Consider the following 13,661-nt stretch of genomic DNA (forward strand, 5'->3'; position numbering starts at 1 on the left):
AGGTGACTGTTGTTTTTGTGGCATTTGACAGGCCATCAGAAGAAGATGCATTAAATGGTAAGTTTTCTTTCTGCTCTGGAGGTGAGAGATTTTTATATGTAACCAACTGTTTGGGTCTTGTATAGGAACTTAATTGATGACAATTTGGAATTTACTAGACACACAACACTGTGATTTTTAAAAATATTTAAAAAATCTTTTAAATAAACAACTAATCATTAAGCTCTACATTTTTTTTTCCCTGAGGTACTAAAGACTTAAGTGCAATATTTAATTATCTTCACAGCAGATCCTTTTCAAACTGTAGTATTTGGCAGTGGATCTTAGTGTGTGGTATTTTAGTACATAAATTAGTAGCTTAGAGTAGCTCTTTTTTTCTTCTTTTTTCTCCTTAATCTCTTTTCAGGTATTGCTTCTCCTTTCAAGCCCATCATGGATATCAATTACTATTACTCAGGTCAGTCCCTCTTATGAACTAATGCTTATTTTTTAATTGACATTTATAAGATCCTTAAACTTCAACAAATGCTGTAATTTTCCTCTAGCTGTAGAAAGAAATAACCTGATGAGATTATCACAGAGCATTCCATTCACTCCTGTGCCTCCAAGAGGTAAGCATTGTATTTCTTGTTGCTGCTTCTCTGTTGCCTTTAGGGGAAGAAAAGCAAACCTTATATGGATTCTAATTTGGTTTGATCCTTCTAATATAGAAGGATCAAGGCAAAGTTCACAGTTTCTCACAGCAAGTGTGAAACTGAAGTCTTAATGAACTAAAAGAAGTCTGTCTTAGAACACTCAGAAATATATGTGAGTATGACACCTTTTCTAGGGCAACTCACTTGATTATGAAATGTAGATGTAATTATAGTTGTCCTTAGAAATGGTGTTACAGTGATGGTAGTATTGTACTAACAGTTTTATAACAAACTATTCTGGAAGGTCTCCTTTAAGTTGTCTTCACTTGTTTAAACTGTAAACAAACATTTATTCAGTGTTCTTAGTGCTGTTTGAACAGTGTCATTAATAGGTCTAAATAGGAGGAAAAATTTCGCAGCTCTGTGAAACAAGCTGCAGAGGCGTCATCCCACTGGGCAGTTTAAATTTTTTGTTAATTCAAGATGTTTGTAATAAGTTAAAACTGCATGTTGTTGTAAGAAATGGTGTGTCTTCAGTGCTTTTTATTTCAAACTTGGAAAATTCAGTTGGGTGATTGCTCTTGTGCTGCTCTGCAGGTGAACCAGTCACTGTGTATCGCCTTGAAGAAAGTTCTCCCAGCATCCTGAACAACAGCATGTCCTCCTGGTCACAGCTGGGGCTCTGTGCTAAAATTGAATTTTTAAGTAAAGAGGAGATGGGAGGAGGTTTACGCCGAGCTCTCAAAGTTGTATGCACGTGGTCAGAATATGATATCCTGAAATCAGGACATCTTTATATCATCAAGTCCTTTCTTCCCGAAGTTGTGAATACTTGGTCAAGCATTTATAAGGAGGACACTGTGTTGCATTTGTGCTTGAGAGTAAGTTCTATCTTTGTCAATTATTAAACATGGACAGGCATTATATGTTAAACAGGAATTATTTTCCCACGTGTAAACTAGGATATACTTACTAGAATAGGAAAAAAAGTTAGTCTGGGGTTCTGTATGAGCAAAAGGGTTAAAAACTCTGCTCCAGGATGGCTTATTTAAACAAAGAGCTCAAATTCTTAAAATATAGATATAATTTAAAAAGCAAGTCATCTGTTACCCTGTCTTGGGGGAATAGACACTGTTCCCACTGCCTGCTTAGCTCTCTGCTGTTCGCTGTTCTGATAAGCAGCTAATGAGGTGTGGGTTTGACTCACAGGAAATTCAGCAGCAGAGAGCAGCACAGAAACTCACCTTTGCATTCAACCAGATGAAGCCCAAATCCATCCCATACTCTCCAAGGTGAGTGTATTTAAACTCCATTATACTGCATGCTTTTGGCTTAGGGGAATGCCTGCAGGTTATTAACAGATGCATCAAATATATTGAGATACTCGTGTATATATTCATATGAGGCATATATTCATATGAGGATATGTCTTGGTATATTGCTGTGAATGTGGCAAGCAGAATTGTCCTTGGCAGTATTTTCCACTGGTATTTTCTGCACTGATTCTAATCTAGTGTGATAATGGCTTTGTATAATAGTTTAAAAATATTTAAATTGTTAGTAAATCAAATAAAAATGTAATAGTAATTATAGATCTCTGTTTTAATTATCATTATATTAATTAAGTGTATTTTTTTACTAGGTTCTTGGAAGTTTTCCTGTTATATTGCCACTCTGCTGGCCAGTGGTTTGCAGTCGAAGAGTGCATGACTGGAGAGTTTAGAAAATATAATAACAATAATGGTGATGAAATAATTCCGACTAACATGCTGGAGGAGGTTATGCTGGCTTTCAGCCACTGGACATATGAGTATACAAGAGGAGAACTGTTGGTATTAGATCTGCAAGGTAGTGCCCTGACTTTGAAACTTGGATTGGGGCCAAGGTCTATGTGGGTTTTTCTTTTGATAGCATTTTGTTAAGAATTTGTACATTTGTAATAAACAACAAGCATTATTTAGCGCTTCTTCTTCTAGTTAGTTAGGGTATGTGATTTTGTTATTTAATCATATGGTAAAGATTGGGAAGGACCTCTAAGATCACTGAGTCCAACTTTACCCAGCACTGCCAAATCCAACACACTCCATGTGCCCAGGGGATGCCCCTAAACAGCTTTTAAATCCCTGCAGGGATGGTGACTGCACCACTTCCCTGGGCAGCTGCTCCAGTGCTTGGCAACCTTTTCAGTGAATGTATTTTGCCTCATATCCAACCTAAACTTCCCCATGTGCAACTTCAGGCCATTTTTTTGTCCTACTCCTGGGGACCAACCCCCACCTGTCTGCAGTGTCCTTGCCAGTAGTTCTAGACAGGGATGAGGTCTCTCCTGAGCCTCCTCTTCCCCAGGAGAAACACCCCCAGCTCTCTCATCTGGTCCTCACAGGACCTGTGCTCCAGACCCTTCACCAGCTGTTAGTTCTAATATGGTATTAAATCTTACAGCAACTGACAATATAAATATATACATCTTTTCCTAATGAAATGTGGCATTAAAAATGCTATTTTTGGCACATTTGTGTAGTGCCAATGTGGTAAGCTGGTTTTATCCTGAACTCTTGTGCCAGATATTCTGGCAGTGAGAACTGTATAGGAGATTTTTCTCATGGGTGAAAACTCAAGCTAGGAAATGCAAAAAATAGATGGAAGAAATCTGAGAAGTACAAAGTGCTTGCTTAGGAGCAATTTTCTAAGGGTAGAGAATCAGGTGTACTTTGGGTTGTGTTTGTTGTGGGTTTTTTTCTGGTTTTATTCTTGGAAAAGCTGAGAAGTCATAGCTAAGGATTCCAAGGCTTTTTAATATTAATATATTTATGTAATCAGAAGTGTATGAGATTTAACTTTTTCTTCATGTGCTGTCCGAAGGTGTTGGTGAAAATTTGACAGATCCCTCTGTGATAAAAGCCGGGGAAAAAAGGTAAGGGTAAAGGAAGACCTAAAGTATTATGAAATTTTCACTGGAAAGAGAACACATCCAAGCAATGTTTATGTGCACTTTGTTTCTAAGGTCATACGATATGGTGTTCGGCCCGGCCAATCTGGGAGAGGATGCAATAAAAAACTTCAGAGCAAAGCACCACTGTAATTCCTGCTGCAGGAAACTGAAACTTCCTGGTAAGAGCTCCAGGACCCTTCTTCTGAGCCACTGATGTCATGAGATGTTGTATGATACCTAATGAAATAGTCAAGGCATGCTGTGAAAGTGCAATTTTGTAATTTGACTTTGGGCTGCTGATTGCAGCTCTGATAAAAACATCCCTGTTTTGACAGTGCTTATCCTGGAATTAATCTTTATAAGTGCATTTGCATATCCAATTCTTTGCTAGATGTTTATGCCCCATTGATTCTACTAGCTCAATAAATAGTAATCATTATGACTTTGTTCTGTTTGTACAGATCTGAAGAGGAATGACTACACACCTGACAAGATGATATTTCCTCAGGATGATGCCCCTGAATTGACAATTCAGCCTGGAAGCTGCACCAAAGATTCTGATCCGGCCAATTCGATTCGTCTGATGCTCTGATGATGTGACCAACTCAGTGGCTTTGTTCAAACTTCGTGGAACCTCACAAAGTTGTCACTTACCTTTTCCTCATAATAATGAAAAGAAAGACTTGTCAAAACAAGGATTACTGTCTTATAAGTGGAATTTTGGCTGGTCCATAATCGAATGATTTTACGACTTGTGAAAACCATATACAGAGCAGCATGGCAGCTGATCATTCTAAAGGTGGAATAATGACAAGTATTTAAGATGTGTTTTTAAAGGGGCTTTTTAAGCAGAAAGTTTTATTTTTATTTTATTTTGGTTTAGTGGAGGATTTTCTTCCTGTAGTCCTGTGGTGGGAAATATGCCTTCCACCAAAAGGATTTTGGTAGTTGATGTTTTAAGGTAAAGCATTTGTCTTTTTGGCATTTGTCTTACTGTCAATGAGCAAAACCAGGAGAAAGCACCTACCTCTGTAATGCCAGAGTATTCTTAGAGTGTTTTCAGAAGTGTTCCACTAATATTTTCTCACCAGGTGTCTTTTAATCTAGCCTTTTGAAGAGGACAGAGCCAGATGAGGTGTACATAGGATGCCAATAGACTGAAGTTGAAGGTAGGAACTTGATCTGTTCCAAAAGAGAGAGAGGGTCTCCTGAATCAGGATTCTTTCAGCTTCATGACTGTAAAACTGGGCTTGGTTGTTTTTATTTTTGTGAAATAGAGCCTGAATTGTGCATAATGAAATTCCTTGTTTTACACATTTCAATTTTATCAAGTCATTGTCAAATAGTAACAAAGCCATGATAGACTGGTATAATCATATTTAATAGAAGAATTAGTTTGTGCTGGTCCAAATAAGTTGCCTTGTAAGAACACGAGTTGGAAGTGCTTTCCCTTGTACGTATGTAGTGACTGCTTCAGAAGTTCTGCCTTCCAAAGATCTCCTAAACCAGTATATCAAAACCGAATGTACACAGAACTTGTAAATGTATTTAAATTCGTGTAGGAAACATCTTTAATGTTATGTTATTTGTGGTACTTACTTAAGAGAGACTAGGGTTGGATTAGTATTGTGTAAAGTACGGGAGATTGCAATGCACCTTCATGCCAATAAAATGTAATTTAACTGTCCCAAATATTGTTGAGCATTCAGCAAGAAAAGAACCTGTTGTCCAACTGAAGTTTCATGCTGCGATTTTTTTTTTGTTACATAGGTACTAATTTGTAATTTTTAATTAAAAGGGCAGTATATAGCTCTATAAATTTTTTATTCAGTAGTGTATCTTATAGATACAGACCTAAGGCACGAACACAATAGTTGTTTAAATGGTGTTTTATGTTTGATGGGGAAAGGTAAAATGTTATAAGGATATAATACTGTATACATTTTGTATATCATTAAATCTTTAAAGAATCTAAAATAAATTTATTCTTGTTTACAGACTTCTGCTCTTGTCTCAATCTGAAAGGTTATTTTGGTGCATTTAAGTAACTCTTTATGCGGAAAAGTAGAGTTTGCCATGCTGGATCAGAGTAGCTGTTAGCTTTGAGGTATCACAGTTTTGGCCAACACCAGAAACTAGGGAGGTAAAAAAGTGAAAACTGTCATAGTTGCTAAACACATGTGAGGGGATTAATGAGTAAACGAGTCAAAAATAGCTCTTCACAATATTTAATTAGGAGCTGCTTCTTAGAGATGCCTGACTGCATCACCTCCTGTTGCTGGGAGGGAATGGGCAGGTATTTGAGATATACCTGCACCTTTCTAATGCCAAGTAACAGCAGCACTGAGTCTGTAAGTGTGACTGGCTCTGCAAATTGAGAGATTTCTAGAGGAGTCTCTAGTGTATTGAAAATGTGACCAAATTACAGGGTATGAAAGAAGAAAAACATTCTGAGAAAATTGTAAGTTAAAGCTGGGGAACTTTGTTTCTTGACAAATACTTAACTAGGCAGTTATTTTTTAGCTGTGCTACTGCTCGGCAGTTCTGCTTGTGACTCATTTCTTAGCAAAATAAACAGATGTGACCACCTTGTGATGGGTGTGAGTGATCAAGGGGAGTGTTCTTGCTCAGTTTTGCAGTGACTCAGGCTCTGAACTTTTTCAAGACCAAAAGGGAAGAATGTGGTTGGGAAATGCCTGTAAGATTTGGAGTGGTTACCACTGTTCATATTTCTGTACATCTGCCTAGCATAAGCAGTAGCTTACTCTGTGTGACTTACAGCTTGAATTACATGAGAAGTGCATGTCTAAACTGAGGGGGGAGAAATGTGCAAGTTTCAGAAGTGGTCTGCTTCATACTTGCAGGGGAAGAAAAATCATCCGTGTTAAATACCCTTTAGGGAAGGAATGGGAAGTGTGGTGGCAAAGGACAAAAACAAGTTGGCTTGAAAAAGAAGCCTGACTCTTGTTTGGACAGTGCCACATCCTGCTGACGTTGGGCAGTAAGGAACAGGAAAACTATTCCATGAAATTCAATTTGTTTGAGAACAGCAAGTGTCACTACTCTGCTGAAACCTCATCAGTCTTGAAATGCTCTATAAATAGGGAGGAGTTGTGATCCTTTAGCTTTTAAATTTACTTTACATTACCAAAAAGGAGGAAAGTGATGCAACTGGAACTTCTGATAACTATTCAAGAACTAAAGTATTGGCATATCTTCTTAGAACCTAGCTTTTAAATAGGAATATAATTCAAACCCTCTCTAATTATTTTTTAGTCAAAATCTGAAATGCTTCAATTTCCTACTAAGATGGTATTTAAAACAGTATTTGTCATATAGGGAAATAATTAAACTACATAATTTGGACTTTTAATTAATCCACCGAAGTAATTGTTGACCGCTTTCTTGTAGTATTTAGGTGGTGAAACATTTCAGAGAAAACCAGTCCCAAATGCATTGTGGCAAAATATATACAACTGGCTCCTGGGGAGCTGGTTTTTAGCTGCTGCTCAGCAGCCTTGTGATTTGGAAAAGGAGGGGTTTGGTTTTTAAGCCTGACAGTGATTTCCTACATGTTAAATCTTTGAGGTTGCATCTCACTTAATGCCATAACTCTTAACACTGCAGGAATTTGGAGAGGGAAAAAGACTACAGCTGGAGACTTGGTAGTAACAGTTCATATTAAATGTTCCTAAAAGACCAGTTGGGAAAAAATAGGACTTTTTAATATGTAACAAGGCCTCTGAAAAAAGTAATTATGTTTTAATGTTTCATTTCTCGATTAACACTTTTCCTTGCAATAATCTACTTTGTGGTAAGAGTAATGGGAAGTTAATTCTCAGCCCCAGAGCTTGCAGTTGGTAGCACCCATGTGAATTTGTGTATCATGTTACATCAAAATAGTAAGTCAAAGTCTTGATTCAGTGGGAAATAAACATATCCAGTTCCATTTACAGAACAAAACCAGATTTTGAGGGGTCAATATCAGTGACAGCTGTCCCGGGAGTGCCAGAGACATCCTTTGCTTGAAGTTTAACAAGTAAGATGATTAGGAGGTTTTTTACATCACTTCATTGCTCTCGTCTGGGTACTTGCTACTTTCCAAGTTGTCTGTTAAATAGGGAAAAACTGCTGCTCTTCAGTGGCATATGGAATTTAGAGATGAACTGCATTAACATAGCTAATTAAAAGCCATCTGCCATACCTTTTTTCTTTCCCTCAGGAAAATCTTCAGAACACCAAGAAACTAATTCAGTATGATGTTTTGAGGTAGCTCCATCCTTTTATGGTCAACACCCTCGGTCATCACTGCCCTTCCAGCAGAGCATGGCAATAATAAATCCTAATCCAAGTGAGCAAACATGGATAAAGGTGTGTGGGGCCAAAGCTCCCTGCTCAGTGGAGTGGGGTGCGTGCCCCTCTCTTCCCAAAGCTTCCTGTTCTGGCTGGTGCATGGAAGGAGTTGGAGGCAGGTCTGGCCAGGTCTGTGTTCCCTGGCCAGTGTTACCAGGTGACATCACAAGGGGCAGGACAGGGGAAGCTGGGGTGGCAGGATGGAACACGGGACTGAACACACGGGGTACTGCTCGTCTTTGCTCTACGGAGATTGCTGTGGTTTTAGAATTCTCTGCCCTGCCTCAGAATAGAACATCAGCCTCCAAAAAGCAACATTGGTGGGTGGTGTAGGGTCTGTGTTCAGCATCTCAACTGTCTGACTGGGGATGGGGATACTTTGGTCCAGGACAGACTTATGCAGCCAGAAAACAAACCTACTAAAATTTTCCTAACATGAATGAAGTAAAATTTTATAGCAAAAATCTGAACAACCTGTTTATAATAGCATCTGAACTGTAATGTATGGTTTTAGAAAATAGGTGAGTACTGTACCTGAGGAAATGAAATACAATGTAATATGCCCTCTTAAGCATTTTGCCCTAAAGATGGCTATTCACAAGTGGTTGTAGTTTTTGAATAACTCTGTATGGAGTAAAAGACTGAATGGAATTTTAGGAATAACTCTAAAACTTCAGGCGTTTAAATAATACCTCATAATATCTTACCATATTAGGAAGAGCTTAGTGGGAAAGACGAAGAGTCTTCACACCTATAAACCCGGTGAAAATAAATGTGAATGTAATCTTTAAATAAGAAACTGCAGCATTTTAGATTTCCACTGTTGTGGATTTTTTTCGTAGTAGGTGGAAGGATGGCATGGAAATGGAAGTATTCCTTCAAGGAACAGCTGGAGGATATGAGCAGCCTGCACCCAGGCCTGACGGGGCTGCAGAACCTGGAGAACACGTGCTACATGAACGCGGTGCTGCAGTGCCTCTGCAGCCTGACCCCGCTCGTGCAGTATTTCCTCTCAGGGAAGTGGAACGCAGCCCTGCACGAGTGAGTTGGTTTCTTCACAAAGGGCTTTCTGCTTGGCAATATTTTCCTACCAAAGAATACATGTTGCCATGAAAATGTCCAAGGCACCTGCTGGCTTCCCTCAGGCAGTTCCAGTCAGATTGGCCATCAGCTGGTTTCTTTCTCCTTTGAGAGCCCAGCTTGTTTCCTTGCTGGTCCTTCTGCATGATACTTTTCTTCCCATCTTGATGGAAATACTCGTTACTGCTGTCTTGATGAAGATTGTTTTCTAAATTTCTTTACTGTACTCCCACTTGATGGCAGACACTTTTTTTTCATGCATCACCTGAAACTCTCCCCTTTTTTCCAAGGGAGATTGGAGAGTCTGCAACTGCCTTTGGCTGTTTGGTGTCTGACATGTGGCTTGGAAAGTTTGACTATGTCTCCCCTGAGGCTTTTCATCGTATCTTTGGGAAGCGGTACCCAGCTTTTAGCAGGAGGACTCAGCATGATGCACAGGAGTTCCTCATCTGTGTGCTGGATGACCTCCACGAGGCTTTCAAGGAGGTGAGAGCCCAGCTGTGGTGTTTCAGGAACTACAGCTGTTTCCTCATAATTTCATGACTTAGCATTCCATATAATAATTGCCTATCACCCTCTTCTGAATTCTGTGATGGGGCCACTAATAACTTTCCTTTTCTACCTTTATTTCATACATGTGGACACCCAAATATTAATTTGCTTCTTGTCTAATGCTCCATCAAATTGCAGCCCCCATCTAAATGACAATGCTGATGTAGCTTCACTGTCCTAACCTCTCCCTCTCCTTGCTCCTTCCAGTTAGTGTTCTTCCACTTTCTCATCTGCCTGAAAACTTCACGTCTGCCATGCCCCCAATGTCTTTCTCCCCTCCAGAGCCACTGATAAAAAAGCTTTTCAAGCAACTAGTGCTATCAAATGTCTGAATTGTTGTATTTTTGTTACTTTTCTCTAAGAAAAAGAATCAATCTTACTCTGCATGTATGAACCATCAAGTAAAGTAACAGCATTTTAAAGCCAAGTTCTGTGGCAAGACTAACAACTGATCAACCCAGGGAGTGGGCAGCACTTACTAAAACCCAGTGAAGGCACTTCTGAAGACAATTGTTTATCTACATTTTGTTTATTTTTTTCCTTCTGTATAGCCAAGCCAAGAAAGACAGAGCCCTGCTGCGGGAGCAAGCACAAGGAGTAGCAGTGGCACATCTATTATAACACACTTGTTTGAGGGACAGCTCAGTTATGGGATCAGGTGTCTGACGTGCAAAGCCCTCAGTGACAGACCCGAGAGCTTCACCGTCCTCTCCCTGCCCATCCCTTCCACCAGAGTGTGCTCTCTGCAGGTACAAGAGCCAGCACATTCTGCTGGTTTCTGCTTCATCTGGGAGTAGAGGCTTACACTAATAGGTGTTATTGGAAAAATGCAGGGGTTTAGTTACTTTGGTCTCCTGGGCACTAGTAGATAGTCTTGGATCTGGTCCCTAGAGAAGTGGGGTGTCTTTACTGGTCTCAGAACCATGAAGTCTGGTAAGGTTACAGGAGCAATGCTCACAAGTTGCCAGGGGACGAGGGATATTAAGATCACTTAATAGCAGCTATGAAGGTTTCTTCCAGTCATCCAAGTATTTCCCGCCTTGGTGGGGAGAATGGAAGCCAATGTTGGCTGCTTCGTCTTGTGAATTTGTAGTGTCAGCCTTGCTGCATCATACTTCAGTTAGGAGGAGCAAATTAATCTCTTACGTTGCTTAGCGCCTTCAGGGGTGGAGGGAGATCTGTTCAATCAAGTGATATTTGTTTTTTTTATCTCTGACAGGACTGCCTGGAATGCTTTTTTCAGCCAGACACACTGACTCGGAACAACCAAATCCACTGTTACCGGTGTGGAAGCAACCAAGATGCAACAGTAAAAGCCTCCATAACCAAGGCACCACAGATCATCATTTTTCATCTAAAGAGGTACAGTCTAAGTGGGGCAAAACAGCCAGTTCCTGGGTAATGTGAGTCATGAAGGACAGTCACTTATGTTTGACTGAAAGGAAAAAAATCACTGCAAATAAGTTGGTTTAGTACTTTAGATACCTGAAAGCTAAAAGGGCATTTACAGAAATACAGCTGTCAAACATGCAAGTTGCATTCCTGAATTTCATGTATGGTGTTCTGTCTGTATCCTGCAGCCCAACAAATTTGGGCTCTGCTCTCCAAAGGGAGGAGAACTCCACCAAGCAGTGACTGATTACAGCCCAGTGCAGTGGCTCATTCAGTCTCTGTATGATCCTTGTGAATCAGTTCCTGTGGCTTGGGTTCCAAAACCAGGACTGACACAGTGTTTTACTTGCTGGTACTGCAGTTGAGGCACTCTGGTTTTATTTATCCCTTTACTAAATCAGGCCTAAGAAGAGTAGTCCATCAGCAAAGGAGCAACTGGGTTAGCAGATTTCACTAACCACACATAGCCAGATGCTGAATTTATTCTAAAGAATTTTTTTTTTTCTGAATAACTTTCCACCTATAAACAAAACTACTCTGGGATGATTTAGCTTTCCAGAACTGTTATTTGAGTTCTTATTTGATTTTTCCATTCAGCATCTGCTTTTCTGAACATTCTCAAAGGACATGTGGTCCCCAGCTGCAGCTCTTGGCCGCACTGTAAATGTTTAAAAGTGCAGTGATGTACTCAAAGTTACAGAGGGAACAGGGATGAAATCTGGCATGAGAGAAGAGCTGATGCTGGCACTGCAGTCCAGTCCATAATGTTTAGGACACATAGTGATGCAAAGATATGACTTCAGGCTTTGACTGAAGGATCAGGAAGCAAGATCTTTGCTTTTCTTGCTGGACATGTCATGTGGGTTTAGTGCATTTTCTGTCGGTGTACTGCAATACACAACATTAACAGAGATCCTTCTTTCAAATGCTGGGTAGTCAGTTGTTGGTTTTCCCTCCTCCTAGGAAAGTCAGCTAACCAATGACCACAACACAAACAGAAGCTGAGGGTCATTTAAAATAATTCAAAAATTCATTTCAGGTTTGCCTGGCAGGACAAGCACAGAAGGAAACTCTCAACCACTGTCTGCTATCCATTCAGTCATCTGGATCTCTCTCCCTACATCTCCACATCGTGTCACAACAACACAGAGTACAGCTTGTGTGCTGTAGTGGTAAGCTTTGCCCTTCCTGCTTTATTGGGAAGGCCCTGCCTCATGGAGCAGGTGAAACCCGTGTTGGTTTGGACTTCACATATAATGATTTATAATTTAATGTATGTTGTGTTGTACACTTTTTTCTACCAGCCATGGACATAATCCAGTAACAGTATGTAACTGAAGGACAGAGACATTATTTCTCCTTCTTCCCCAGCATCCCAATTTTAAAAGAATGCACTCCTGGCACATAATGCTTCTTCAGAGTAAATTTGCAGGCTGATTCTGCATGAATCCTGTTTTTAAATAAGGACATGGCTCACAACAAGTGGGGCCATCATATAGTGACCTGCATCAGGGCTAACAGTTGGGTTGCAAATGGAATTGCAAAATAAATAAGCATGATCATCATCCATTTACTCTGTTTGAAAGATTTATTTGAATTAACATTCCCTGCCTTAGGCCAAAAGGGGCTAGAACCCTCTGTGCCATCTTTTCCAAGTGCACACAAAAAACAATTGCCAGTTCCTAGCTTTGCCTGTAAGGAGACAGAACAGGAGTCTGCTTTTAACAGACTGTGTTGTTTGTTACAGAACCATGCTGGAGATCTGGATTATGGCCACTACACGGCCTTCTGCAAGCACTCAATCACCAAACACTGGTACAGCTTTGATGATGCCCAGGTCACCAAGATCCCAGACTCTGCAGTGCAGGCTGACACAGCTTACCTCCTCTTCTACATCTCCCAAGGCTACTGACACCCTGTTATTCTTGAAAATGAACACTGAGTAGGGCAGCACCTAGAATTCACCAGCAGCATTAGCCAACTCCTGTTTTATCAATAAAATAGAGCATGTGTACCACTGATCAGCTGTTGTCTCAGGAAGTGATTCCTAGAAAGGTCATTTCCAGCCTCCAAGACATGAAGGAATGTGCATCTGCTCCACTGCACAAGGGCTGGGGATGGTTGTTTTCCATAACAAGCTTCTTGCACCCCTCAAAACAACATGTATGTTGAACACACAGATGCACTTACCTGGAAATTCTGGGTTTTCTGTTGGTTAAGTATAGAAGGTTGTTCTAAGCTGCCTTTCAGGAACTAACAGAAGAATACCAAAATGAAAGCACACAACCAGACCAGACTGTGCTACAGAAGAGAGGATGGAGTGACCATTCATATATAAGAAAGAAAAAGGCATTGCTCTAGTGATGTCATTGAAGTGCTGGAGAAACAAAAAACTTGTTTGCAGCTTGCAAGCTTCTGGAAAACAATCAGTATTGGTCTTAATTCCCATCAGGAAGACAGACAGAGACAGGTAAAAGCTCAGAATGTAAGACTTTTGAATGCCAACCTTATCAGAAAAGGAAAACTAATCCTAATCCAGAGCAGAGAAATATGTAAGATGCAACTAAAACAAGTTTTTAAACTAATCAGCTCTATGCAAAACAATATTTTTTTTTATCTGGAGAACATTTAAACTGTGTGAGTGTGAGTCAGACTGTTATTATGTACAATCCTGAGCATTACATAACAAACTGAGAATGAAAAACCAAACCCAAACA

At 40.0% G+C, this 13,661-nt stretch overlaps 2 protein-coding genes across 9 annotated transcripts in view; both read left to right on the top strand.

The window, feature by feature from the left end:
* Positions 1–5,566, top strand: part of LOC110474258 (transient receptor potential cation channel subfamily M member 7) — a 52,299-nt gene extending 46,733 nt beyond the window's left edge. For all 8 annotated transcript variants that reach the window (XM_085588784.1, XM_085588780.1, XM_085588782.1 and 5 more), the window contains exons 32-40: positions 32–57; positions 407–457; positions 546–611; positions 1,233–1,516; positions 1,845–1,927; positions 2,278–2,483; positions 3,498–3,549; positions 3,640–3,746; positions 4,029–5,566. In XM_085588784.1, the coding sequence (XP_085444910.1) occupies positions 32–57; positions 407–457; positions 546–611; positions 1,233–1,516; positions 1,845–1,927; positions 2,278–2,483; positions 3,498–3,549; positions 3,640–3,746; positions 4,029–4,159 (1,006 nt within the window). In that variant the 3' untranslated portion in view covers positions 4,160–5,566. The remainder of the gene's footprint in view (positions 1–31; positions 58–406; positions 458–545; positions 612–1,232; positions 1,517–1,844; positions 1,928–2,277; positions 2,484–3,497; positions 3,550–3,639; positions 3,747–4,028) is intronic.
* A 3,061-nt stretch (positions 5,567–8,627) lies between these two features.
* LOC110474261 (ubiquitin carboxyl-terminal hydrolase 50) lies at positions 8,628–13,006 on the top strand. Its single transcript, XM_021537541.4, has 6 exons — positions 8,628–8,961; positions 9,291–9,486; positions 10,104–10,301; positions 10,772–10,914; positions 11,984–12,116; positions 12,692–13,006. The coding sequence occupies exons 1-6, from the start codon at positions 8,774–8,776 to the stop codon at positions 12,854–12,856; spliced, it is 1,023 nt and encodes a 340-aa protein (XP_021393216.2). The 5' UTR covers positions 8,628–8,773; the 3' UTR covers positions 12,857–13,006.
* The last annotated feature ends 655 nt before the right edge of the window (positions 13,007–13,661 follow it).

Source organism: Lonchura striata, chromosome 10 (genome assembly GCF_050655825.1).
Source record: "Lonchura striata isolate lonStrDom1 chromosome 10, ASM5065582v1, whole genome shotgun sequence".
Taxonomy (NCBI): domain Eukaryota; kingdom Metazoa; phylum Chordata; class Aves; order Passeriformes; family Estrildidae; genus Lonchura; species Lonchura striata.

Coding starts and splice junctions, on each gene's coding strand:
- LOC110474261 (XM_021537541.4), top strand. CDS start 8,774: ATGGCATGGAAATGGAAGTATTCCTTCAAGGAACAGCTGGAGGATATG. Junction 8,962..9,290: donor TGGAACGCAGCCCTGCACGA/GTGAGTTGGTTT, acceptor CTTTTTTCCAAG/GGAGATTGGAGAGTCTGCAA. Junction 10,915..11,983: donor ATCATTTTTCATCTAAAGAG/GTACAGTCTAAG, acceptor AATTCATTTCAG/GTTTGCCTGGCAGGACAAGC.